The 27,415-nt window shown below is 47.6% G+C and overlaps 1 protein-coding gene across 2 annotated transcripts in view; it reads left to right on the forward strand.

Annotated features, from left to right (window-relative positions):
* The first annotated feature begins 5,057 nt into the window (after positions 1–5,057).
* LOC140416578 (transcription factor GATA-4-like) overlaps positions 5,058–27,415 on the forward strand; it is a 55,630-nt gene continuing 33,272 nt past the window's right edge. Inside the window, exon 1 of one of the 2 annotated variants that reach the window (XM_072501136.1) lies at positions 5,058–6,209. In XM_072501136.1, the coding sequence (XP_072357237.1) occupies positions 5,702–6,209 (508 nt within the window). In that variant the 5' untranslated portion in view covers positions 5,058–5,701. Of the gene's footprint in view, positions 6,210–9,860; positions 9,976–27,415 lie in introns of those variants that run through there. The other variant, XM_072501137.1, reaches the window with a different exon arrangement.

Raw genomic sequence — 27,415 nt, forward strand, 5'->3', positions numbered from 1 at the left:
TTTGTCTAAAGGCCATCTTGTGAAGCTCCTTTGACTAGTTTAGTAAATTAAAGATAAGTGGAAGCAGTTGTTGTTTTTGTTTAAGTTGGTTGATGTTTTCAGGCAGTGATAATGGCGTGATGATGTTCAAAAGGAGGTCAGGAAAAAGGCAACATAAAATCATTTTGTTCTTCCTTGTATCTTTTATTTGGCAATTTTGGTTTTTGATTTCCTCCAATAACATTTATGTTCTCTGTTCCCTTGGGTACTTTTAGGTCAAGTGTAACTTTTCAGCCAAGAAATGGTCTTTAGCCCCTGAAGTGGCCATGGAAGTAATCCAAAGCATTTACCATTTCTCAATAGGGAGCACGATTCCTTTTTTCTGGTGTTTCTACTGCCATCGGATTACTAGCAGTTTACTGCTTTCCAAATGGGCAGCACGGTAGCCTTGTGGATAGCACAATTGCTTCACAGCTCCAGGGTCCCAGGTTCGATTCCGGCTTGGGTCACTGTCTGTGCGGAGTCTGCACATCCTCCCTGTGTGTGCGTGGGTTTCCTCCGGGTGCTCCGGTTTCCTCCCACAGTCCAAAGATGTGCAGGTTAGGTGGATTGGCCATGATAAATTGCCCTTAGTGTCCAAAATTGCCCTTAGTGTTGGGTGGGGTTACTGGGTTATGGGGATAGGGTGGCGGTGTTGACCTTGGGTGGGGTGCTCTTTCCAAGAGCCGGGGCAGACTCGATGGGCCGAATGGCCTCCTTCTGTAAATTCTATGAAACTTGATTCTAATACAATCATTGATTATGAATATCATATGTTAACAATCTTTTATATGCTTTATCAACAAATGATATTACTGGGCAGTTTGCTAACTAGGGACTTTTATCATTTTACTTAAACATCTCCCCATGAGTATTGGAATTACCAACCATGCAAAGAAATTCTTCATGGCACTCTAATAGCAAGCTTACTTTATTCTTTTGATGAGACATCATCTGGAGTTTTATTATTAGAGTTTGGTACAAAGGAATTGAAAGGTTTCTTTTGCTCAAAAATTTTTAGAATGGTGAGATAAAATGTGCGAACAAACTTCCAAATGGCACCATGTCTGCTGGTTATAATTAATTAGGTGAATGTGTAAAGAGGCTCACCTGACAGTGGAGAATAAATGGGCCAAGTTTAAAGCAGTCTTCTTGTCTACCCTCTGACACATTTTTATCGTACATGTAAGGGGAGCGGTGTCCTGCTTAATGTGTCTCTTGCAATCGAAGCCAAAACCAACACTTTTAACATTAAGTGGGTCAAACTATGCCCTGTGACTAACTTCCAGTGGTTAAAAGAGGCGGTGTTTCTGCTCCTTCAATATGTAAAAGTCTTTACTGATTAGATTACGGGATGAAAAGAAATATTCTAGATGTTGAAAATAGTGCTGAAACCCACAGTAAACACGTGTTCTTTTCTCTCAGCACTTAAACTGAGGGCTTCAATTAGATAAATAAAGCAGTAAGTGGAACTGGGGTTAATACATATATGGGAGCGTGTTTATTATGAGCACAAGAATGTACATTTTACCCTTGGCTCTTGGCTTATATGAAACACTGTCACAGATGCACACTTTCAAGAATTACATACTGGAACCTGCTCAGTCTGTATTGCAGCAAGAGCATATCACCATATTCCAGAGGCCAGGGGGCAGAGTATCAAAACTACCTGATACACAAATCTGTCAGCTTTAGTTGTCAGTTATAGGTGTTACAACAATGTGTGCTCCCTCACAATAAGAGAGAAATCTATCACGGTAGAGCCCATGTTTTGGCCGTCAGGCAGAAACCTGTAGTCTAGACTTTTCATGCTCTCCATAGCATCACAATATTTGAAAGAATACAGTCATACATAAAAATAGAAGGGGAAGAGTGCGCACATTGATAGTTTAATAATATGCACTGATTGAATCATTTTCATCACCGTCAGGAAATTCTTACGACTTCCATTTCATGTATTGCAGTAACCAGAAACTGGTTATTTAATTTAGAGTGCCACATTAGGGGCATAGATAGAGTGGATAGTCAGAGACTTTTTCCCAGGTAGAGGGGTCAATTACTAGGGGGAATAGGTTTAAGGTGTGAGGTTTAGAGGCGATGTACGAGGCAAGTTTTTTACACAGAGGGTAGTTAGTGGGTGCCTGGAACTCGCTGCCGGAGGAGGTGGTGGAAGCAGGGACAATAGTGACATTTAAGAGGCATCTTGACAAATACATGAATAGCATGGGAATAGAGGGATACGGCCCCCGGAAGTGTAGAAGCTTTTAGTTTAGATGGGCAGCATGGTCGGCGCAGGCTTGGAGGGCTGAAGGGCCTGTTCCTGTGCTGTACTTTTCTTTGTTCTTTATTCTTTGTTCTTTTTATCACAGTAGGTCAAAGTTCATTTTGAGCATATCCTCAGACTCCTTACTATAGGAATCACTTAAGGTTAGCCAGGCGCTCAATCTTATTTTTGAGGATTAAACAAGAGTGATTAACAGCATTAAACAAGAGTGATGGTGGTTTGCAGCACACATGACCATTCAGCCCAATGTGTCTGTGCCATTTCCTAGCCAGAACAATCGAAACTTAACCTCACTCCTTTCAAATATTTAACTAATATTTAATGCTTCAAATATTCATGTTGCGAATTATTCCGCACATTAGTAAATCTCCATATAATGCGTCCTAAAGATCTCTCCTCAATCTCTTAGTAGTGTAGCATGGTAGCAAAGTGATTAGCACTGTTGCTTCACAGTGCCAGGAACCCGCGTTCGATTCCCGGCTTATGTCACTGTCTGTGCGGAGTCTGCATGTTCTCCCCGTGTCTGTGTGGGTTTCCTCTGGGTGCTCCAGTTTCCTGCCACAGTCCAAAGATGTGCGGGTCAGACGAATTGGCCTAAAATGCCCTGCAGTGTCCAAATGTTAGGGGGGGTTGCTGGGTTACGGGGATAGGGTGGAGGTTTGGGCTTAGGTAGGGTGCTCTTTCAGGGGCTGGTGTAGACCCAATGGGCCAAATGGCCTCCTTCTGTACTGATAATTCTATGATTCTATGAATTATATTGATTATCTTTCACTAATGAACCTTCAACCAGAGAAAACTGACTTTCCGCTTCACCTTTTGGTAAAACATTATAATTATTTGTTTTAAATCTCCCTTAACTCTCCTCTTAGCTTTCCCTTCTCCAGTAGCAAGAGTCACAGTTTATCAAGTCTGTTGATTTGATTTGATTTGCACCGAAGTACAGTGAAAAGTATTTTTCTGCGGCCGAGGGAACGTACACAGTACGTACATAGTAGACAAAAAGAATAATCAACAGGGAACATTGACAAATGGTACATCGACAAACAGTGATTGGTTAACAAACAGTGATTGTCTTCCATGGGCAGCACGGTGGCACAGTGGTTAGCACTGCTGCCTCATGGCGCTGAGGTCCAGGTTCGATGAGTTTGCACATTCTCGCCGTGTTTGCGTGGGTCTCGCCCCCACAACCCAAAGATGTGCAGGCTAGGTGGATTGGCCACGCTAAATTGCCCCTTAATTGGAAAAAATGAATTGGGTACTCTAAATTTTTTTTTTTAAAGTCTGTCTCCCACAACTATAGCTTATCATTCCTGGGATTATACTCTCTAATGGACTGAACAGATCTGTTCACACATCTTCTCTACTGAGTAGTACTACACTCAGAATGCTCACCCGATGCCTGTGCCTATGTATTTACATTGTGTATTTTGTAGGTCCTATGTTTTTTCGATGTGTCTGCACTGTACGCTGAACAATACTTTTCATTGTACCTCCGCGCATGTGACAATAAAACAAATCCAATCCAATCCGATTACCCTGCTGAATCCATCCTGTGTGCGCTCCATAGACCCTTTCCACAATGAGATTCACCAAACTCTACCCCAACTATGACCTCTCATGGCTGTGCACCAATTTATCACATCCTATATCCCGTAAAGAAAAAGATGCTGCTAGGCTTTGCACCTGCCTTTGGGAGGGATTGCCAATTTGTAAAGCTATCTGTTCCCCCACACTATTCGGCGACTTCACATTGAGTTTATGTAGCCTCAACCTTTTTTTTTAACGCTAATTGCACAAAGGAGATGATTAATAATTATTGTATCTGTAGAAAACTTTCAAATGCGGAGCAGATTACACAGATGGACAGTTTATAAACTGCTGATCTTTATCCCTCGTCTGCGTCAAATTGTATGACACCGTTCACCTCACACACAAGATTAAGATGCTGCTGTGATGGGCGTGATTTTTAAATACTGATATCCTTTGTTGAAAATCTTCATCTCAGCCGCTCAGCGAATAAACATTTTCGTTGAGGAACGAAGTCATGATCTGACATAGGTAAGAACAGGGGGAAAAATGCAGTTGTACCAGCTGAAGGGCAGCTTTACGAATAGCTCAGTATTTTCAACATCTGCCCTGCACTGGCGCAAGGGCAGATAGCGCTGGATACTGAGATGAGGTGGAACTCTATTGTAGACTAAACATGTTGTCAAGGCAGACTTTTTGCATCTACCCTCCAATCGAACAATCCTGTGCAGATGTGCGTTGATCCACATCTGCCAAGTCCTGCCTCCACTGACTCCCCTTTTGGAGATTATTCACTTACCAGGAAATTACAACGAAACATTAGCCATTTTTTTTAAATGGACCACTATTTGCAGGCTTTTCGTTATAGTCGATTTTCTGAAGTTTAAACGGCTTCGTCCCCAAATGTTCCATTAGTCAGGCTGTCGCTGCATTGGACAATAATGACAAGAGTGAGTGAGACAGTTCACGCTGAGGGGTGGATGAGCGTGTCTGAGTTTAGAACACTCCGACTGGCCAAATAACCCATAGAGCCTAATATATCCAGTGCACAATGAAAATAACTGGTTTATTTATGATGCTGTGCACTTGACTACACTTCTTGCCCTTAAATGAGCATTTTGATTTGAGGTGCTTCCGTTATTGCTCATTTATTCCCGGGCCAATCCGTCTCAAACTCGACCGCTTCGAACCACTTATCGAAGCTTCCGTGGCGAGTTCGCCCGGCCAAAGGAGCTGTTGGGCCGCCTCGAGTTGCACCTTCCCAGTGGCGGGGGAGGAACCCCGGGGAAACAAACGGCAGCTTAAAGTTGCTGCTTCAGCTGTCGGCCTTTTAAAAGGATGAAGCGGCAGATTGACAGGGGGCAGAGATGCACTTACTGGGAGACTGTCAGAGAAATGGGAGGTTCCAGCCAAGTTCCCCCACCATCTGAATTCCATTTCCTCTTGCTCTTTTACTTCGATCTTTGACCACTTTATGAACTCTCTCTCTCTGTCTCTCTCTCTCTCTCTCTGTCTCTCTCTCTCGCACCCTTTCCCAGTTGGAAACTTTGTTTTACTTCCCCCTGCCTCACCTACGTCCCTCCCTCTCCCTCTCTCCCTCTCCCTCTCTCTGTCTCTCTCCTTCTCTCTCCCTTTCGGGGTTGCTGGCAGATGTCACGGGCACGGTTCAGCTCTCCTGGCTTTGGACGGATTCAGACCTGCGAGCGATTTGGCAGCGGCTGGAATTGAAAGGAGTTGCTTGGAAAGGACACGTTGTTGTTGTGGATCAGTGGGACTGGGTTCCTCTCACTCCGAAGCGGGTGCTGGCTGCAGCTCTGCCCCCTGGGTGGTGGGTGTGTAGGGGGCACTGACAGCCTCTCCTGTGTGCCCGCCATGTACCAGGGCTTGGCGAACCCCCCGCCGTACACGGCGCACCCTGACCCGGTGGGGGCTTTCCTGCACTCGACCAGTTCCGCCGTGTATGTGCCCAGCTCCAGGGTGAGCTCGGCTCTCTGCACCTTCTCCTCGTATCAGCAGCAGCAGCAGCAGCAGCAGGCCAGCCCGGTGCCCCCCCACTCAGCCTGGCCTTCGGCGGCCACCAGCGGCCAGGAGCCCTCGTGTAGCCGCCACTCCTCCTCCGCCTCCTTCTCCTCCTCCTGCCCGCCCAGTGTCCCCGCTCCCCGGGACACCGCCTTCAGCAGCCCGCTCTCCATCTCGGCTGCAGCCGCCCATGCCTCCGCCGCCGCCGTGCGGGACCAGGTCAGCATCAGCTGGACCTTCAGCGGCTCCTTCCCCAACCACTACCCGCAGTACATGAGCTCGGAGGCGGCCAGCGCCTGGAGTCCGGCTCCCTTGGAGAATCCAGCCTTCAGTTTCCTCCCGGCTCGCAGGCACGGGGAAGGTAAGATACCCCTTCGGGCTGTCAGCTGTAGGTTTAGAAATGTGCGGGGTGCAGTTCTTATCAAAGAATATCAGAACCACCGGGGCATAGAGATATAGGGGAGGGGTGTGTGGGGAGGGGGATATGGAGAGGGGAATATGGGAGGGGGGTGGGTGGGGAAGGAGGATGTGGGGAGGGGGATATGGGGAGGGAGATATGGAGAGGGGAATATGGGAGGGGGATTATGGAGCGGGAGATATGGGGAAGGGGATATGGGGAGGGAGATACGGGGATGGTGATATGGGGAGGGAGATATGGGGAGGGGGATACGGAGGGAGATACGGGAGGGTGATATGGGGAGGGGGATATGGAGAGGGGGATATGGGGAGGGGGATATGGGGAGCGGAGGTATGGGGAGGGAGATAAGGGGAGGGTGATATGGGGAGGGTGATATGGAGAAGCGGATATGGAGAGGGGGATATGGGGAGGAGGATATGGGAGGGGGATATGGGGAGCGGAGGTATGGGGAGGGGATATGGGGAGGGAGATACAGGGAGGGTGATATGGGGAGGGTGATATGGAGAGGTGGATATAGAGAGGGGATATGGGAGGGGGATATGGGGAGTGGGGTATGGGGAGGGGGATATGGGGAGGGAGATACGGGGAGGGGGATATGGGGAGGGGGATATGGGGAGGGGGATATGGAGAGGGGGATATGGGGAGGGGGATATGGGGAGCGGAGGTATGGGGAGGGAGATACGGAGAGGGTGATCTGGGGTGATATGGAGAAGCGGATATGGAGAGGGGGATATGGGGAGGAGGATATGGGGAGGGGATATGGGGAGTGAGATACAGGGAGGGCGATATGGGGAGGGTGATATGGAGAGGCGGATATGGAGAGGATATGGGGAGGGGGATATGGGGAGGGGGATATGGGGAGCGGGGTATGGGGAGGGGGATATGGGGAGGGAGATACGGGGAGGGGGATATGGAGAGGGGGATATGGGGAGGGGGATATGGAGAGGGGGATATGGAGAGGGGGATATGGGGAGGGAGATACGGGGAGGGGGATATGGAGAGGGGGATATGGAGAGGGGAATATGGGGAGGGAGATACGGGGAGGGGGATTTGGAGGGGGGATATGGGGAGCGGGGTATGGGGAGGGGGATATGGGGAGCGGGGTATGGGGAGGGGGATATGGGGAGGACGATCTGGGAAGGGGGATTGCTCTGAACATACATTTTTTTTTGCTAAAGTGACCTTTCAGGAACATTCCCTGAACAGTTACTCTGGCCGCTGTTGACCATCCCAATCAATCTTCCTGAATCCCAATCTCCCAAAAATTAAGTAGCAGATTTGACAAAATGTTCACAGCTAAATACCCGGGAAATAGATCAGTGTCTAATAGAGCCGAATGTGGACAGTTTAATGTGTCAGCGGGAACTATTGTCATAGAGGACAGTTTGGGAGTTCTCGGGGTTGATATCAGTGAAATGCTGAGTGTATATTTAATAATGTGCAATGTTTGTAGTTAAAATCGTTAATTATAAAGACATGTACAATCTCACTCAGTTCGTGAGTTTTTCTGTTTAACGATTGGCGGGGGATAGTTGTCTTCCAAGTACAGACTTGAGGCTTCTCGCTAACCAGCGTATGAAAATCCGAACAAAGAAATGTTTGCTATGGCCGCCTAATGTCCAGGCACTGGTGCACATGGATCTTTGTTAAGTGGCCACAGGTTTCAATGTGGTCAATCCTGTCATATCAGGACGGAGTTTATATTGTATATTGAATCTCAAGTAACTGGACTGACTGTCCCGATTACTGACTGGATAAGAGGCGGAACTGGGGCCTTGTCGAAATGGAGACAGATTAGCGGCTGTGTATGAGGGCTGTGGATCTGTGGGCGAGATTGTTATTGGCCTGAATCAAAGATTCGGTCAGTTTGATCAGCTTCTTTGAACAAGCAGAAAGGGATATCTGTATCATTGTGATTTAACGCATTCGTACTTGTATTATCAGAAAATACAGCAAGACACAAGGTCAGTTAGCGGGCAGAAAGAGAGAAGGCAGGTTAATGAGATTCACTGTGCTAAACGGATCACAAAACTTAGTCCGAAAATAAGAGAACATGTTTAACACACCCTCGCTGTGAGGGTATTCTAAACCTCCTGCCTTATTTCGATGTGTGTGCATGTGTGTGTTTGAACCTCGAGTTTTCGATGCTTTGTGAAAACGCAGTTTCTGCCACTTGATGACCAGAACACAGCTTCAAGTCCACAGCTTGGTGAGAGTAACCTTCCGGAATCGCCAAGTGACTGTATGGAGGGAAGGCTGCCGTCTTTGCTTTGGTCCATGCGGAGTATGAATATATAACCTGTTCTCAGGGGTAGTGACAACCCCCAGGACGCTGTGAAACAGAACACTCAACAGTTAGAATTCACTCTCAATCGCATTTCATTCACTACACATCCCTATCCAGATGTTGCTGGTATTAGATGATAAAGTCATTATTTTCCTACGGTTGCAATCCACATGAATCGGGTAGATTAAACTCGATTTCTCCCCCTCTGCAATTGCACCGCGGTTTGGAGCGGCCGCCAAGATTCGTTTTCCCTCTTTCATTTTCGTTCGGTCGCGTCGAAATTCTTCACCGGCTAACCTGCCCCCGGCTCTCAACGCAACCGTTTGCGGCGGCTCGGCTCCGACTCACAAGGAAATGAAACCCGCCTTTGCTAGTGTCGCTGAAGAAATGGCGGGCAGCTCAATTGCCAGCGACTTGACAAGGGGATGGAGAGAAACAAGACTTATCGAAGCTGCAAGTGTGATCACCCACATCGTCTAATGTGGCCACAGTCCGCTCTCTTCCTGCTATCTCCGCTCTGTCCGGGTCTCTGCGAGCGCAGGATCTGCAAGGGTGGTTTTTTTGCGTTTGAAAGATATGTCAACAACCGAAAGCACAGGAACAATGAACTTCAGCTCAATATCCAGCGCTGCCAAAATGCAACCTTGCTCATGTCCTGTAACCTTTTTATATCTGAGACAGAGAAAGCTGAATCGCCCGCATGCAGCAGACAGGACACTGTGAAGTCAAGAACAGTTCACACATACCCACCCAGGCATGGGGGCCTGGTGATATCACTGCCGGCAGTCCGGTTAGTTTCCTCCTGCGCTCCTGTGGTTTTCCCAGGGTTTTATTGAGTGGGGTTTATTCCACGGGAGAACGGTGCCCCCAGCCCCACTCTTCCCACCGGCGGCCTGGACGGTGGGGCTGTGTCTGGGGGGGGGGGGGGAGGTCGGAGAATGTGTTCGACAGCAAAGACCTGCCATGTTGTGCGGACAGCGAAATGTTTTGCAACTCGAAATGCTGCAACTGGAAAGATGTTCGTTGAAATATAAACGCTGACTGGAGGTTATTTGAGAGAGGGATGCCTGGTCTGCAGGTTAGACCTTTGTGTACAAAGGCTCCCGTCGCCAGCTTCAACATTCGAAAACATTGTCACCATTTTCTCAACTAAATCCCCATTCTCGTTTTTCTTCGAGAGGTGCCGCTGATATGAATTAAACAACATGTCTCTGGCTATTTTTGAATACTTTGGACAGATGGTTTCGTTTGGTATTCAGACAGAGGAATTAAAGTGAGTGAGTGAATTCCAGTGGCAGGTTTATGAAATCGCCTTGCCCCGAATGGACACGGGCTTGTTGTTTGAACGTCGGTGGATCGGGACTCAGGGCACAGTCCTGCCCCCACAGGGTGGATTTAATTCTCAAAATATCACGGACAAGGGTATTTGAATCCATGATTATTTCAGTCCTCAACTGCTGTGTGGTAGCGGAGTGCAAAGTGTCTCTGGAAGGGTGCAGGATTTCACAGTAGCTCCGTCAAAATTGCCCGAGTTCTCTCCCGAAGTCCAGAATCAGGCCGTGAGGCCAATAGAGAAATATTAGCGAGATCGCCGCTCAATAGAGTGGGATTAGCGAGATCGCCGCTCAAGAGAATTAGCGAGATCGCCGTTCAATAGAGAAGAATTTGCGAGATTGGCGCCAAATAGAGAGGAATTAGCGAGATTGCCGCTCAATAGAGAATTAGCGAGATTGCCGCTCAATAGAGAAGAATTAGCGAGATTGCCGCTCAATAGAGGAATTAGCGAGATCACCGCTCAATAGAGAAGAATTAGCGAGATTGCCGCTCAATAGAGGAATTAGCGAGATTGCCGCTCAATAGAGGAATTAGCGAGATTGCCGCTCAATAGAGAAGAATTAGCGAGATCACCGCTCAATAGAGAAGAATTAGCGAGATTGCCGCTCAATAGAGGAATTAGCGAGATTGCCGCTCAATAGAGAAATTAGCGAGATTGCCGCTCAATAGAGAAGAATTAGCGAGATCACCGCTCAATAGAGAAGAATTAGCGAGATTGCCGCTCAATAGAGGAATTAGTGAGATTGCCGCTCAATAGAGGAATTAGCGAGATCACCGCTCAATAGAGAAGAATTAGCGAGATTGCCGCTCAATAGAGGAATTAGCGAGATCGCCGCTCAATAGAGAAGAATTAGCGAGATTGCCGCTCAATAGAGGAATTAGCGAGATCACCGCTCAATAGAGAAGAATTAGCGAGATTGCCGCTCAATAGAGGAATTAGTGAGATCGCTGCTCAATAGAGAAGAATTAGCGAGATCGCGGCTCTAAAATGATGCCGCGTTAACAGAGATTACCCGATTCGGGTTTAACCTTAATGACATTCGCCATTTGTTTTACTGTAGAATGAAAAGTAATTGGAGTTTTTGTTTTTAAAGAAGCGCTAATTAGCTTCCCCCGCCACTTTAACCAAAAGGGACAGTGAAATCTGGGGTGTGGGGAGGGAGGGGATAGAGTTGCGTCCCTTCCTCGGGGATTCCGTGACTTCAAATCTCGCCAGGATGCCCTTTGCTTGAAAGCTAAAGGGGGCAAATGCTTACTAACGTGACCCCCCTTCTCAAAGAAAAGTGAGACAGTTGCCCTGGCGGTGTGGACTATCTTTCTCCCTGGGTGTTGGTGGTAAGGAGGGGGTGGGGAGTGAGTATATTAATCAGAGCAGGTATTAATGGAGTGGCCAACCCTGTATGAGCTCAAAGGTCAATTGAAACTGCATGCATCGAATGAATTGAACGCGACTCGTGCCCCCAGCATGGCCGAGGACAGGACTAAACATTACACACAGACATAGTGAGATTGGATTGTTGGGTCCTGTCCGGGGACACATGCTGTACGTTCTGACCCGCCGAACTTAATGTTCACTGCACTGTTCTCAACCTTGACATGCATCTAATTTTTGATTTCCTGAGGGTGGGTTAAATGGGGGGGGGGGGGGGGGGAGTATTGGGGCTGGGAGGGGGTGGAATTGCCCCCGTCCCACGTGAGTGGATTGTACAAAATTGAACCAATTGTTTGGATAGAAACCGCTCCTCCGGTCTGTTTTGCCTCGTTTATCACACACGTCGCACACTTGGTAAGAATCGTTCCTTCCTTCAGTTAACCGAGAAGAAACGAGATGGGAATATAAGAGAGAAAGAGGATTCACGGCATGCCGGCCAAATCAACAGGGGGGGGGGGGGGGGGGGGGGATAAGGTTGGGCTGGGAAATGTGGGCGGGTGGAGGGTCTCAGTCTTTCTGACTGGTTTCAGCATCTTTTATTGGAGCTGAAGAGAGTTGGGGGGTGGGGGGAGTGGAGGGGATGAGGCGCGATCAGCTCAAGTATCCTTTACTAACCATTGAGTTACCGGCAAAGGCAATAATGGTGAAAATGGCCCAAATGGTGTTGCAGAGTTTGGGGGTCGTTTATTCCGATGCCCAGACCCCTGCCAGTTTAGCCTGGACACCGGGGTCGCTGGCAACTGGATCTGGGCACAGCATAAATATACCCTCCAAATGGCTGCCTTGAAACAAAGCAGAGCTGCCAGGTTAGTGTGGTGGAGGAGCCACATGGGGTGGTATTGACACGGGAGTGGGGTTTGCTAGCTTCCTAAACTGGGCTGAGGAGACACGAACGCGTGTCTTTGAAACGAGACAGCGGCCATTCGCGATACTGTTCCCTGAATCATGAATATACAAATAAATTGCCAAAAAAGAAATACATTTCATCATGCTACTTTACCGATCCTTCTCTTCAGTGTCCAAATATTAATTACAGTTCCGGGGTGGGGGCTTCACTTTTCTTACCCTAATTTCAGAAAGGCTTTGATTTTAATCATTTAAATTTTAATAATTAAACCAAGCTAGCAAAACTATGATAAATGACTGTGTACATGAACTCGACTGTACTAATGATCTGTTGTGATATTTGCGGGGTTTAAGTAGCTGCTTTTCAAATTAATCAAAGTGTCGGGGACAGTTTAGTGATTAATGCCCTTGTGAATTAATTCTCGCCCCTGGGTGAGTGGCTGCCGTTTCCAGCGCTGCCCTGGGGGATGTGCAAGGATCCCTCTGCGTTCACCCCGTGGGACCAGCTTGGTGGGAACGAATTGGCGAGGGCTACCCGCAACAATAGCGGTGCTATTGAATAAAGGGAGCTCGCATTAAGGCATCTCCCAATATCCACACCTATCCCCGAGCGCTTATACTGTGGCCACTCGCAGGCTGCCGGTACATTTCACTTAAAGCACATTCATCCAGAATTTACCTGTTTTCCCTAAGTTCAACTATTAATATTGGGGGAAACGGCCCCCGCTCCACCGGGGCACTGAGATTGTAGCAAGTTTTAGTGAAGACGGGTCTGCAGGAATTGCTGCAAATGATAGCGGAGATCTATATGTACAGGATCAACTGGTCAGAAGGTGCTCCTTAGGAAACAATGAGCCGGCACATTCTGGGAGTGTGAAGTCGATGATGTTCTGCGGGTTTGGTGAGGCTATGTCAAAAAATGGAGAGCCAGAGGTTGGTGGAGAATGAATAATGTCCCGTCGCCGTGTGCTTCTGGCGGACTGAACAAGAATGAGGCGCTGGTTCAAGGGAAAGAGAAGGGGGGAGAGAGGTGGGAAGCGGCGAAAATGAAGAAACAGTCGGGCAAACGGGTGGAGTATCTTGTTTAAAGCCGGCCTTTAGTTTATATCACAAATCCACATCCACACCTATCCCTGTCCTCAATGAGCTCAGTAGATCCCCGCTGCCGAGTTCGGGCAGTCAGATCTCCGCATTGTGGAAACCCCGAGTGAGCAAATGTGTGGCGGCACATGAATAAAGCTGCAGTCTATTAAACTGAATTAAGAGGCGTTTTTCACACACTGTCTGACCAGACAGAAATGTGTGAGGATCAACAGAGTTTACAATGTGACCGCGCTGTGTTTAGAAGGAAGGATTGTGTAGGACATCAACTTCTCAGTTTGCAGTACACGCACAATGCAAACCATCACCTCGAAGTTAGTTCAAGCGGGTCCCCTGTCTTCGAGCCGCAGGGCTCGCTCTCGCTCTCTCTCTCTCTCTTACTTTGCGTTCCTTAAATAATCAACTGTCGGACAATGAAAATGAGCCATTTTTTAAGATAAGGCGCAATTATTTTATCTGACTTCATTGCCCATACATCGCCCATTCCTGCCAATCTGTTGTTGTTTACCCAAACTGGTGGATTATGTGCGGGAACAAGTGTGTGTTCTATTTTCAGACATCGCTTTTCCACACACAAGCAGTTGGCTCCCATTTTCAGTGTCAATGACTCACAGGTTCACGGTGGATCCGTATAGGAATCCTGGATCACTGTGACCTTGCATTGTGTAATTTACAAATGATATGATTTCAGATCTAAACTTTATTTCCAGAGGAATCGTTATCGTTTTTTTAACAAATTCTCAGATTGTGTATGAAATGTCAGTAACTGAAAGGTACATTGAATGAAATCACTTTCGGTTTATGCTCAAACTGAATAATTTGACCAACATGCTGTGGTAAATATCATAACATAATATATATACCAATGCTTTCGATTAGTAACTCCCCAAATTATTTACAAATAATTATTCCATATATTTATATGTACATAAATCAATGCTTTCAATTTGTAACTCCCCAAATTATTTAAGAGGAATTATTCATTTATTTATATATATATATATGCTTTGGATTAGCAACTCCCCAAATTATTTACAAATAATTATTCCATATATTTATATGTACATAAATCAATGTTTTCAATTTGTAACTCCCCAAATTATTTAAGAGGAATTATTCCATTTATTTATATATATATATGCTTTCGATTAGTAACGCCCCAAATTATTTACAAATAATTATTCCATATATTTATATGTACATAAATCAATGCTTTCGATTTGTAACTCCCCAAATTATTTATGAAGAATTATTTCATATGTTGTTCATCGCTAGCAGCATATTCAAATATATATGTTTTCTATCTATACATACATTACAATACGAGTAGAATTTAGATATAAAAATTGATTAAATAGTTCCATCTCAAAAGTGCGAGTGTTTGCTTTCAAACCATGTTATTTTTCAAAGATTGTAAATGCAGTCCTCAAAAATATATTTTGGTGCGAAATATTGAAAACTTTTGTTGAAATGACTTCGTGTGTTCAGACTGTGGCCGAAGCGCACAGCCGCCGGAGTTGTATTGTTTGAGATCTCCGTAAGCAATACCTCACTGCCAGCTGCGGAGACATATACAATGGAGAATGAGATGGATACAATGCAATTCTGTTACCTGGCTCTGGGCCCTTTCACCACTGGTAGAAGTGGCAGTCTCGAGGTAGTGGTGGGGGGTTGCGGGAGGGCGATTACATGATAAACCAGCAACTGAAAAGTTATTATCGAAACCGGAGATGTGATCTGTAATCGGTCATCGATTAAATGAAGGACTTCGATTTGATTGAGTGATTTATTGGAACAGCAGCTTGGTAACTTGGAGGGCAATCTGCCCCTGATAAGAGTTCAGTGGAAGAGACGAAAGTCTCGCCGCGCGACATTGGAATGGCCGCGTATTTGCATCTTGTTCCATGGCCCGCTGTAAATCCCTCAGTGAGCACCGCCAAACTGGCTGTGTACAGAATCAAACCCACAATGATTGTGACGGTAGTTTGAAAAAAAAATTAAAGCACAGGAATTAAGTTGTGAGGCCTTTGTACCTTTATTGTGTATGACAGACCAACAGTTCAGTATAAAAATTCAATTCTAATTTGAGTGAATTACAGCCCTCACTAACGTCGCTACTTTTTATGCTCACTATAATAGGCTGTGTGCATTTCTGTGCTAACTATAATAGTTATGCATTTCTACGCTAACTATAATAGGAGATGTGCATTTCTGCACTCACTATAATAGGAGCTGTGCATTTCTATGCTAACTGTAATAGGAGCTGTGCATTTCTACGCTAACTACAATAGATGTGCATTTCTATGCGAACTGAAATAGGAGCTGTGCATTTCTATGCTAACTGTAACAAGCGATGTGCATAACTCCTCTAACTATAATAGGAGATGAGCATTTCTACGCTAACTATAATAGGAAATGTGCATTTCTGCACTCACTATAATAGGAGCTGTGCATTTCTATGCTAACTGTAATAGGAGCTGTGCATTTCTACGCTAACTATAATAGGAGATGTGCATTTCTATGCTAACTGAAATAGGAGCTGTGCATTTCTATGCTAACTGTAATAGGCGATGAGCATATCTCCGCTAACTATAATAGGAGATGTGCATTTCTACGCTAACTATAATAGGTGTGCATTTCTACGCTCACTATAATAGATGTGCATTTCTATGCTCACTATAATAGGAGACCTGTATTTCTACACTAACTATAATAGGAGATGTGCATTTCTGCACTAACTATAATAGAAGATGTGCATTTCTACACTAACTATAATAGGAGATGTGTATGTCTGCGCTAACTATAATGGAAGATGTGCATTTCAATGCTAACTATAATAGATGTGCATTTCTACACTAACTATAATAGGAGATGTGCATTTCTGCGCTAACTATAATTGAAGATGTGCATTTCAATGCTAACTATAATAGATGTGCATTTCTACACTAACTATAATAGGAGATGTGCATTTCTGCGCTCACTATAATAGAAGATGTGCATTTCTACACTAACTATAATAGGAGATGTGCATTTCTGCGCTCACTAGAATAGAAGATGTGCATTTCTACACTAACTATAATTGGAAAATTGTGTAGGTGAGGGATAGGGCAGGGAAGTTGGTGGTGGCGCCAGATCTGATTAACAAGGTTTTTGAGGAATTTTATGAGAGGTTGTACAGGTCAGAGTCACCTGGGGGAGACCGTGAGATGCAGGAATGTCTAGATGGGTTGGAGTACCCGAGGTTAGGGGAGGGGGATAGGGCTACATTAGAAGGAGCGATAGTGGAGCAGGAGATAAAGGATGCGATTGGGAGGATGCAGGCGGAAAGGTGGCAGGGCCGGATGAGTTTCCGGTGGAATATTATTAAAAATTCAAGGATAAGCTGACACCCCTGATGGTGGGGATGTTTGAAGAGGCGATAGGGAAGGGGGTGTTGCCACAAACCTTGGGGCAGGCATTGATTTCCCTGTTGCAAAAAAAAATAAGGATCCGACAGAGTGTGGGTCGTATAGGCCCATATCACTTCTGAATGTGGACGCAAAAGTATTGGCGAAGGTACTGGCGGGTAGGCTGGATGAGTGCCTCCCGAAGGTGATAGGTGAAGATCAGACGGGATTCGTGAGAGGGAGGCAGCTCTTTTCAAACATTAGAAGGGTATTGAATGTCGTTATGGCACCGGCAGAGGGGAAGGAAACAGAGGTGGTTGTGGCACTGGACGCTGAGAAGGCGTTCGACCGGGTGGAATGGGGGCACTTGATGGCAGTTCTGGAGCGGTTTGGGATTGGCCCAAGATTTGTGAATTGGGTAAAGCTGTTCTATAAGGAGCCGAGGGCGAGAGTCCGCACAAATAATATCAGCTCGAGATACTTTTCTCTGCACCGTGGGACTAGGCAGGGATGTCCTATGTCCACCCCTGCTGTTTGCACTCGCAATTGAGCCGTTGGCCATAGCATTAAGAAGTTTGGGGCCATGGAAAGGAATAGTGCGGGGGTGGATAGAGCATAGGATGTCCTTATATGCCGATAACTTGCTGTTGTATGTGTCGGAACCGAGTGTGTCGATAGGGGGAATATTGGAGCTACTGCAAGTGTTTGGGTCTTTCTCGGGGTACAAGCTGAATCTAGACAAGAGTGAGTATTTTGTGGTGTCTCGGCCGGAGGTGGGGGCAGTGGTGGAGGGGGGGGGGCTGCCATTCCATAGGGCAGGAACTCACTTTAGGTACCTGGGGGTGCAGGTTGCCCGGGAGTAGTGGGGGGGGGGGCGGGGGGCTCCGCAGGTACAACATTTCTAGTTTAGTGGGGAGAGTAAAAGCTAATCTGGCAAGGTGGGATGATCTCCCTCTGTCACTGGCGGGTCGGATACAGGCGATTAAAATGAACGTGTTGCCGCGATTTCTGTTTATTTTTCAATGCCTGTCGCTTTTCCTGCCAAAGGCTTTTTTCAGAGAGATTGAGGGAAGGATTAATTCGTTCATATGGGGAGGGAAGGTGGCCAGAGTTAGAAAGGTGCTACTACAGAGGGGAAGGCAGGCAGGGGGTTTGGGTCTTCTGAAGCTGATGTATTACTACTGGGCGGCGAATGTGGAGAAGGCGCGGAGCTGGGTAAGAGGGGTTGATTCCCAGTGGGTCAGAATGGAGGAGAGTTTGTGCAGGGGTTCGGGGCTGAAAGCACTAGCAACAACGCCCCGCTCCCGATAGCCCCGGGGAAGTACTCAGGGAGTCCTGTAATAATAGCTTCATTGAGAATTTGGAGGCAGTTTCACCAACACTTCGAGTTGGGGGCAGGGTCAAGGGAAATGCTGATTCGGGGGAACCACAGATTTGAGCCAGGGAGATGGGATGGACATTTTCGGAAATGGGAGGAGAAGGGGATTAAGACACCAAAAAATTTGTTTCTTAGGGCCGGTTTGCAGGATTGAGGGGGCTGGAAGTGAAGTATGGGCTGGAGCAGGGGGAAATGTTTAGATACATGCAGGTTCGAGATTTTGCCAGAAAGGAGATACAGAACCCGGAGGAGGTGCTGATGACAGGGGGACTGGAAAGGGGGTAGTGTCAGCAGTCTACGGAGCTATTTTGGAGGAGTATAAGGCACCACTGGAACGGATCAAAGCAAAGTGGGAGGAAGAGGTGGGAGAGGATATGGAGGAGGGGTTCTGGTGTGAGGTGCTCCGGAGAGTGAATGCCTCCACCTCGTGCGCAAGGGTGGGGCTGAGACTGCTGAAGGTGGTATACAGAGCACGCCTCACAAGGGTGAGGATGAGACGATTCTTTGAAGGGGTCGAAGATGTGTGCGAACATTGCGGGAGGTGGGGGGGGGGGGGGGGGCGGCGCTAATCACGTTCATATGTTTTGGCCCTGTCCAAAGCTAGAGGATTACTGGAAGGAGGTTTTTAGGGTAATTTCTAAAGTGGCGCACGTGATACTGGACCCGGGCCCCCGGGAGGCCATATTTGGGGTGTCGGACCAGCCAGGATTGGAAACGGGTGCGGAGGCAGATGTCGTAGCCTTCGCCACATTCATCGCACGAAGGCGGATTCTGATGGGTTGGAGAGCAGCCTCTCCACCCTGTGCCCTGGCGTGGCAGGGGGACCTGTTGGAATTCTTGACTCTTGAGAAGGTTAAGTTTGAACTGAGGGCAAGGATGAAGGAGTTCGACAATTCATGGGCATTATTCATCATGCACTTTCAAGAACTGGATAACATCGAACATTAGTTGGGGAGGGGTGGGTGGGAGGGTTGGGGGGAGGAGAGGGGGGCGATGGGTGTTAATGGTGGCCAGGGGTGATCCTGATTCCTTTTTGTCAGTTTATGTGTACATATGGGCGAATGTTTTGGGTTCGGTGGGAGGATGGGATCGGTGTTGTTGATGAGGGGATTGGCATATTTGTTACTGATTATTGTTTTTTTTTTAAATATTTTATTGAAAATTTTGGTCAACCATCACAGTACATTGTGTATCCTTTACACAATAATATAACAGTATAAATAACAATGACCTGTTTTATAAACACAGAATAAATAATATATAACAAAAACGAAAACTAAAACTAAATGGCAACTGCCTTGTCTCAGATAAACACTCTCCAAAAATATGATTTAACAGTCCAATATACAATTATTTATAGCAACGACCTATACATATTATACATATATATTAACAACCCTGAGAGTCCTTCTGGTTCCTCCCCCACCCCCCCCCCCCCCCCCCCCCCCCGGGCTGCTGCTGCTGCCTTCTTCTTTTCCATTCCCTCTATCTTTCTGTGAGGTATTCGACGAACGGTTGCCACCGCCTGGTGAACCCTTGAGCCGATCCCCTTAGGACAAACTTAATCCGTTCCAGCTTTATAAACCCTGCCATGTCATTTATCCAGGTCTCCACCCCCGGGGGCTTGGCTTCCTTCCACATCAACAGTATCCTGCGCCGGGCTACTAGGGACGCAAAGGCCAAAACATCGGCCTCTCTCACCTCCTGCACTCCCGGCTCTTGTGCAACCCCAAATATAGCCAACCCCCAGCTTGGTTCGACCTGGACCCCCACTACTTTCGAAAGCACCTTTGTCACCCCCACCCAGAACCCCTGTAGTGCCGGACATGACCAAAACATGTGGGTGTGATTCGCTGGGCTTCTCGAGCATCTCGCACACCTATCCTCTACCCAAAAAAATTTACTGAACCGTGCTCCAGTCATATGCGCCCTGTGTAACACCTTAAGTTGAATCAGGCTTAGCCTGGCGCATGAGGACGATGAGTTTACCCTACTTAGGGCATCCGCCCACAGCCCCTCCTCAATCTCCTCCCCCAGCTCTTCTTCCCATTTCCCTTTCAGCTCATCTACCATAATCTCCCCCTCGTCCCTCATTTCCCTATATATCTCTGACACCTTACCGTCCCCCACCCATGTCTTTGAGATCACTCTGTCCTGCACCTCATGCGTCGGGAGCTGCGGGAATTCCCTCACCTGTTGCCTCGCAAAAGCCCTCAGTTGCATATACCGGAATGCATTCCCTTGGGGCAACCCATATTTCTCGGTCAGCGCTCCCAGACTTGCGAACTTCCCATCCACAAACAAATCTTTCAGTTGCGTTACTCCTGCTCTTTGCCATATTCCAAATCCCCCATCCATTCTCCCCGTGGCAAACCTATGGTTATTTCTTATCGGGGACCCTACCAAGGCTCCCGTCTTTCCCCTATGCCGTCTCCACTGTCCCCAAATTTTCAAAGTCGCCACCACCACCGGGCTTGTGGTGTATTTCTTCGGTGAGAACGGCAATGGCGCCGTCACCATAGCTTGTAGGCTAGTCCCCCTACAGGACGCCCTCTCCAATCTCTTCCACGCCGCTCCCTCCTCTTCTCCCATCCACTTACTTACCATTGAGATATTGGCGGCCCAGTAGTACTCACTTAGGCTCGGTAGTGCCAGCCCCCCCCCCCCCCCCCCCCCCTATCCCTACTACGCTGTAAGAATCCCTTCCTCACTCTCGGGGTCTTCCCGGCCCACACAAAACTCATGATACTCTTTTCGATCCTTTTGAAAAAAGCCTTCGTGATCACCACCGGGAGGCACTGAAACACAAAGAGGAATCTCGGGAGGACTACCATTTTAACCGCCTGCACCCTCCCTGCCAGTGACAGGGATACCATGTCCCATCTCTTGAAGTCCTCCTCCATTTGTTCCACCAACTGCGTTAAATTTAACCTATGCAATGTACCCCAATTCTTGGCTATCTGGATCCCCAAGTAACGAAAGTCCCTTGTTACCTTCCTCAGCGGAAAGTCCTCTATTTCTCTGCTCTGCTCCCCTGGATGCACCACAAACAACTCACTTTTCCCCATGTTCAGTTTATATCCTGAGAATTCTCCAAACTCCCGAAGTGTCCACATTATCTCTGGCATCCCCTCCGCCGGGTCCGCTACATATAACAACAAATCATCCGCATACAGAGATACCTGGTGTTCTTCTCCTCCTCTAAGTACTCCCCTCCACTTCTTGGAACCCCTCAATGCTATTGCCAGGGGCTCAATCGCCAGTGCAAACAATAATGGGGACAGAGGGCATCCCTGCCTTGTCCCTCTATGGAGCCGAAAGTATGCAGATCCCCGTCCATTCATGACCACACTCGCCACTGGGGCCCCATACAACAGCTGCACCCATCCAACATACTCATCTCCAAAACAGGGGGGATCAGGGGGTTGGATAGGGTGGACAGTGAGAGCCTTCTCCCACGGATGGATATGGCTGGCACGAGGGGACATAACTTTAAACTGAGGGGTAATAGATATAGGACAGAGGTCAGAGGTAGGTTCTTTACGCAAAGAGTAGTGAGGCCGTGGAATGCCCTACCTGCTACAGTAGTGAACTCGCCAACATTGAGGGCATTTAAAAGTTTATTGGATAAACATATGGATGTTAATGGCATAGTGTAGGTAAGACGGCTTTTGTTTCGGTGCAACATCGTGGGCCAAAGGGCCTGTACTGCGCTGTATTGTTCTATGTTCTATGTTCTATGTTCTAAAACCAAATCTCCTCAGCACCTCCCACAGATAATCCCACTCCACTCTATCAAATGCTTTCTCGGCATCCATCGCCACCACTATCTCCGCTTCCCCCTCTGGTGGGGGCATCATCATTACCCCTAGCAGCCTCCGTATATTCGTATTCAGCTGTCTCCCCTTCACAAACCCAGTTTGGTCCTCATGGACCACCCTCGGGACACAATCCTCTATCCTCATTGCCATTACCTTGGCCAGAATCTTAGCGTCTACATTTAGGAGGGAAATAGGTCTATAGGACCCGCATTGCAGCGGGTCCTTTTCCTTCTTTAGAAGAAGCGATATCGTTGCCTCAGACATAGTCGGGGGCAGCTGTCCCCTTTCCTTTGCCTCATTAAAGGTCCTCATCAGTAGCGGGGCGAGCAAGTCCACATATTTCCTGTAAAATTCAACTGGGAATCCATCCGGTCCCGGAGCCTTCCCCGCCTGCATGCTCCTAATTCCTTTCACTGCTTCCTCTATTTCAATCCGTGCTCCCAGTCCCACCCTTTCCTGCTCCTCCACCTTGGGAAATTCCAGCCGGTCCAGAAAGCCCATCATTCTCTCCCTCCCATCCGGGGGTTAAGCTTCGTATAATTTTTTATAAAATGCCTTGAACACTCCATTCACTCTCTCCGCTCCCCGCTCCATCTCTCCTTCCTCATCCCTCACTCTCCCTATTTCCCTCGCTGCTCCCTTTTTCCTCAATTGGTGGGCAAGCAACCTGCTCGCCTTCTCCCCATATTCGTACTGTACACCCTGTGCCTTCCTCCACTGTGCCTCTGCAGTACCCATTGTCAGCAAGTCAAATTCTACGTGTAGCCTTTGCCTTTCCCTGTACAGTCCCTCCTCCGGTGCCTCCGCATATTGCCTGTCCACCCTCAGAAGTTCTTGCAGCAACCGCTCCTGTTCCCTACTCTCCTGCTTTCCTTTCTGTGCCGTTATTGATATTAGCTCCCCTCTAACCACTGCCTTCAGCGCCTCCCAGACCACTCCCACCTGGACCTCCCCATTATCATTGAGTTCCACGTACTTTTCAATGCACCCCCTCACCCTTCGACACCCCCCCTCATCTGCCATTAGTCCCATGTCCATTCTCCAGGGTGGGCACCCTTCTGTTTCCTCCCCTATCTCCAAGTCCACCCAATGTGGAGCGTGATCCGAAATGGCTATAGCCGTATACTCTGTTCCCCTCACCTTCGGGATCAACGCCCTTCCCAAAACAAAAAAGTCTATTTGCGAATAGACTTTGTGGACATAGGAGAAAAACGAAAACTCCTTACTCCTAGGTCTGCTAAATCTCCACGGGTCTACTCCTCCCATCTGCTCCATAAAATCTTTAAGCACCTTGGCTGCTGCTGGCCTCTTTCCAGTCCTGGACCTCGACCTGTCCTGCCCTGGTTCCAACACCGTATTGAAATCTCCCCCATTACCAACTTTCCCACCTCTAGGTCCGGGATGCGTCCTAGCATACGCCTCATAAAATTGGCATCATCCCAGTTCGGGGCATATACGTTTACCAAAACCACCGTCTCCCCCTGTAGTTTGCCACTCACCATCACATATCTGCCCCCGCTATCCGCCACTATAGTCTTTGCCTCAAACATTACCCGCTTCCCCACTAATATAGCCACCCCCCCTGTTTTTCGCATCTAGCCCCGAATGGAACACCTGCCCCACCCAACCTTTGCGTAGTCTCACCTGGTCTATCAGTTTCAAGTGCGTTTCCTGTAACATAACCACGTCTGCCTTAAGTTTCTTAAGGTGTGCGAGTACCCGTGCCCTCTTTATCGGCCCGTTCAGCCCTCTCACGTTCCACGTGATCAGCCGGGTTGGGGGGCTTTTTACCCCCCCCCTTGTCGATTAGCCATCCCCTTTTTCCAGCTCCTCACCCGGTTCCCACGCAGCTGTGTCCCCCCCAGGCGGTGCCCCCCCGCCCATCCCACCCCATGCCAGCTCCCCCCTCTCCCCAGCAGCAGCAGCCCAATAATTCCCCCCTCCCACCCCCCCCCGCTAGATCCCCCACTAGCGTAGTTACACCCCCATGTTGCTCCCAGAAGTCAGCAAACTCTGGCCGACCTCGGCTTCCCCCCCGTGACCTCGGCTCGCACCGTGCGACGCCCCCTCCTTCCTGCTTCCCTATTCCCGTCATGATTATCATAGCGCGGGAACCGAGCCCGTGCTTCCCCCTTCGCCCCGCCCCCAATGGCCAACGCCCCATCTCCTCCACCTCCTTTCCTCCCCCCACCACCTCCTGTGGAAGAGAGAAAAGTTACCACATCGCAGTATTAATAACATAAAACTCCTCTTTCCCCCCTTTTTTACCCCCCTCTTCGCCCCCCATACTCGCCCCACCACTTTGTTTCAAACGTTCTTTTTTTAAAAAATAACCCGCTCATTCCAATTTTTCTTCCACGATAAAAGTCCACGCCTCATCCACCGTCTCAAAGTAGTGGTGCCTCCCTTGATATGTGACCCACAGTCTTGCCGGTTGCAGCATTCCGAATTTTATCTTCTTTTTGTGAAGCACCGCCTTGGCCCGATTAAAGCTCGCCCTCCTTCTCGCCACCTCCGCACTCCAGTCTTGGTATACGCGGATCACTGCGTTCTCCCACTTACTGCTCCGAGTTTTCTTTGCCCATCTAAGGACCATCTCTTTGTCCTTAAAACGGAGGAATCTCACCACTATGGCTCTAGGAATTTCTCCTGCTCTCGGTCCTCGCGCCATCACTCGGTATGCTCCCTCCACCTCCAGCGGACCCGCCGGGGCCTCCGCTCCCATTAACGAGTGCAGCATCGTGCTCACATATGCCCCGACGTCCGCTCCCTCCGCACCTTCAGGAAGACCAAGAATCCTTAGGTTGTTCCTCCTCGCGTTGTTCTCCAGCACCTCCAGCCTTTCCACACATCGTTTATGGTGTGCCTCGTGCATCTCCGTCTTCACCACCAGGCCCTGTATGTCGTCCTCATTCTCGGCAGCCTTTGCCTTCACGACCCGAAGCTCCCGCTCCTGGGTCTTTTGCTCCTCCTTTAGCCCTTCGATCGCCTGTAATATCGGGGCCAACAGCTCCTTCTTCATTTCCTTTTTGAGTTCTTCCACACAGCGTTTCAAAAACTCGTGTTGTTCAGGGCCCCATATTAAACTGCCACCTTCCGACGCCATCTTGGTTTTTGCTTGCCTTCCTTGCCGCTGCTCTAAAGGATCCACCGCAATCCGGCCACCTTCCCCTCCTTTTTTCATCCGTATCCAGGGGGGATTCCCTTCTGGTTCACCGCACAGTACTTTTAGCCGTTAAAATTGCCGTTGGGGCTCTTATTAAGAGCCCAAAAGTCCGTTCCACCGGGAGCTGCCGAAACGTGCGACTCAGCTGGTCATCGCCGCACCCGGAAGTCGTTACTGATTATTGTTAATCACTGATTATTGTTTATTTGTTGATGGGTGTAAATTTGGGAGAAAATGTGAAAAAGGAGGAGAATAAATATATATTTTTTTAAACTATCATAGGAGATGTGCATTTCTACACTATCTATAATAGGAGATGTGCATTTCTATGCTAACTGTAATAATAGATGTGCATTTCTGCGCTAACTATAATAATAGATGTGCATTTCTACACTAAGTATAATAGGTGTGCATTTCTACGCTCACTATAATAGGAGATGTGCATTTCTATGCTAACTATAACAGGTGTGCATTTCTACGCTAACTATAATAGGAGATGTGCATTTCTACGCTAACTATAATAGATGTGCATTTCTACACTAACTATAATAGGAGCTGTGCATTTCTACGCTAACTATAATAGGTGTGCATTTCTATGCTCATTGTAATAGGAGATGTGCATTTCTATGCTAACTATAACAGGTGTGCATTTCTACACTAACTATAATAGGAGATGTGCATTTCTACGCTAACTATAATAGATGTGCATTTCTACACTAACTATAATAGGAGGTATGCATTTCTATGCTCACTATACTAGGAGATGTGCATTTCGACGCTAACTATAATAGGAGATGTGCATTTCTACACCCACTATAATAGGAGATGTGCATTTCTACGCTCACTATAATAGGAGATGTGCATCTCTACGCTCACTATAATAGGAGATGTGCATTCCTACGCTAACTAAAATAGGAGATGTGCATTTCTATGCTAACTATAATAGGAGCTGTGCATTGATTTATTTTGTTTAGAAAACAAATTGTTCTCCAGAGAGATCTTGGGGTCTATGTTCATAGATCTTTGAAAATTGCCACTCAAGTGGATAGAGCTGTGAAGAAGGCCTATGGTGTGCTAGCGTTCATTAGCAGAGGGATTGAATTTAAGAGCCGTGAGGTGATGATGTAGCTGTACAAAAACTTGGTAAGGCCACATTTGGAGTACTGTGTGCAGTTCTGGTCGCTTCATTTTAGGAAGGATGTTGAAGCTTTGGAAAAGGTGCAAAGGAGATTTACCAGGATATTGCCTGGAATGGAGAGTAGGTCTTACGAGAAAAGGTTGAGGAAAGGTTTTCTCATTAGAACGGAGAAGGATGAGGGGAGACTTGATAGAGGTTTATAAGATGATCAGGGGAATAGATAGTGTAGACAGTCAGAGACTTTTTCCCGGGTAGAACAAACCATTACAAGGGGACATAAATTTAAGGTGAATGGTGGAAGATACATGGATTACAGTAGAATGATGGGGTGTAGATTAATTTGTTCTTAATCTAGGACAAAGTTCGGCACAACATCGTGGGCCAAAGGGCCTGTTCTGTGCTGTATTTTCTATGTTCTATGTTCTTTGGTAGCCGGTCTTCAATCTAATTTAGACGGATAGGAAAGATGTGCTTTTACCGTCCGCTGTAAATTCATTGCAATCCAATTTCAGGGGAACTCTGGCCAATGGCAGGTACAAAGAACAAAGAACAAAGAAATGTACAGCACAGGAACAGGCCCTTCGGCCCTCCAAGCCCGTGCCGACCATACTGCCCGACTAAACTACAATCTTCTACACTTCCTGGGTCCGTATCCTTCTATTCCCATCCTATTCATATATTTGTCAAGATGCCCCTTAAATGTCCCTATCGTCCCTGCTTCCACTACCTCCTCCGGTAGTGAGTTCCAGGCACCCACTACCCTCTGCGTAAAAAACTTGCCTCGTACATCTACTCTAAACCTTGCCCCTCTCACCTTAAACCTATGCCCCCTAGTAATTGACCCCTCTACCCTGGGGAAAAGCCTCTGACTATCCACTCTGTCTATGCCCCTCATAATTTTGTATACCTCTATCAGGTCGCCCCTCAACCTCCTTCGTTCCAGTGAGAACAAACCGAGTTTATTCAATCGCTCCTCATAGCTTATGCCCTCCATACCAGGCAACATTCTGGTAAATCTCTTCTGCACCCTCTCTAAAGCCTCCACATCCTTCTGGTAGTGTGGCGAGCAGAATTGAACACTATACTCCAAGTGTGGCCTAACTAAGGTTCTATACAGCTGCAACATGACTTGCCAATTCTTAAACTCAATGCCCCGGCCAATGAAGGCAAGCATGCCGTATGCCTTCTTGACTACCTTCTCCACCTGTGTTGCCCCTTTCAATGACCTGTGGACCTGTACTCCTAGATCTCTTTGACTT

This window comes from Scyliorhinus torazame, chromosome 1, assembly GCF_047496885.1.
Source record: "Scyliorhinus torazame isolate Kashiwa2021f chromosome 1, sScyTor2.1, whole genome shotgun sequence".
In the NCBI taxonomy this organism is placed as follows: domain Eukaryota; kingdom Metazoa; phylum Chordata; class Chondrichthyes; order Carcharhiniformes; family Scyliorhinidae; genus Scyliorhinus; species Scyliorhinus torazame.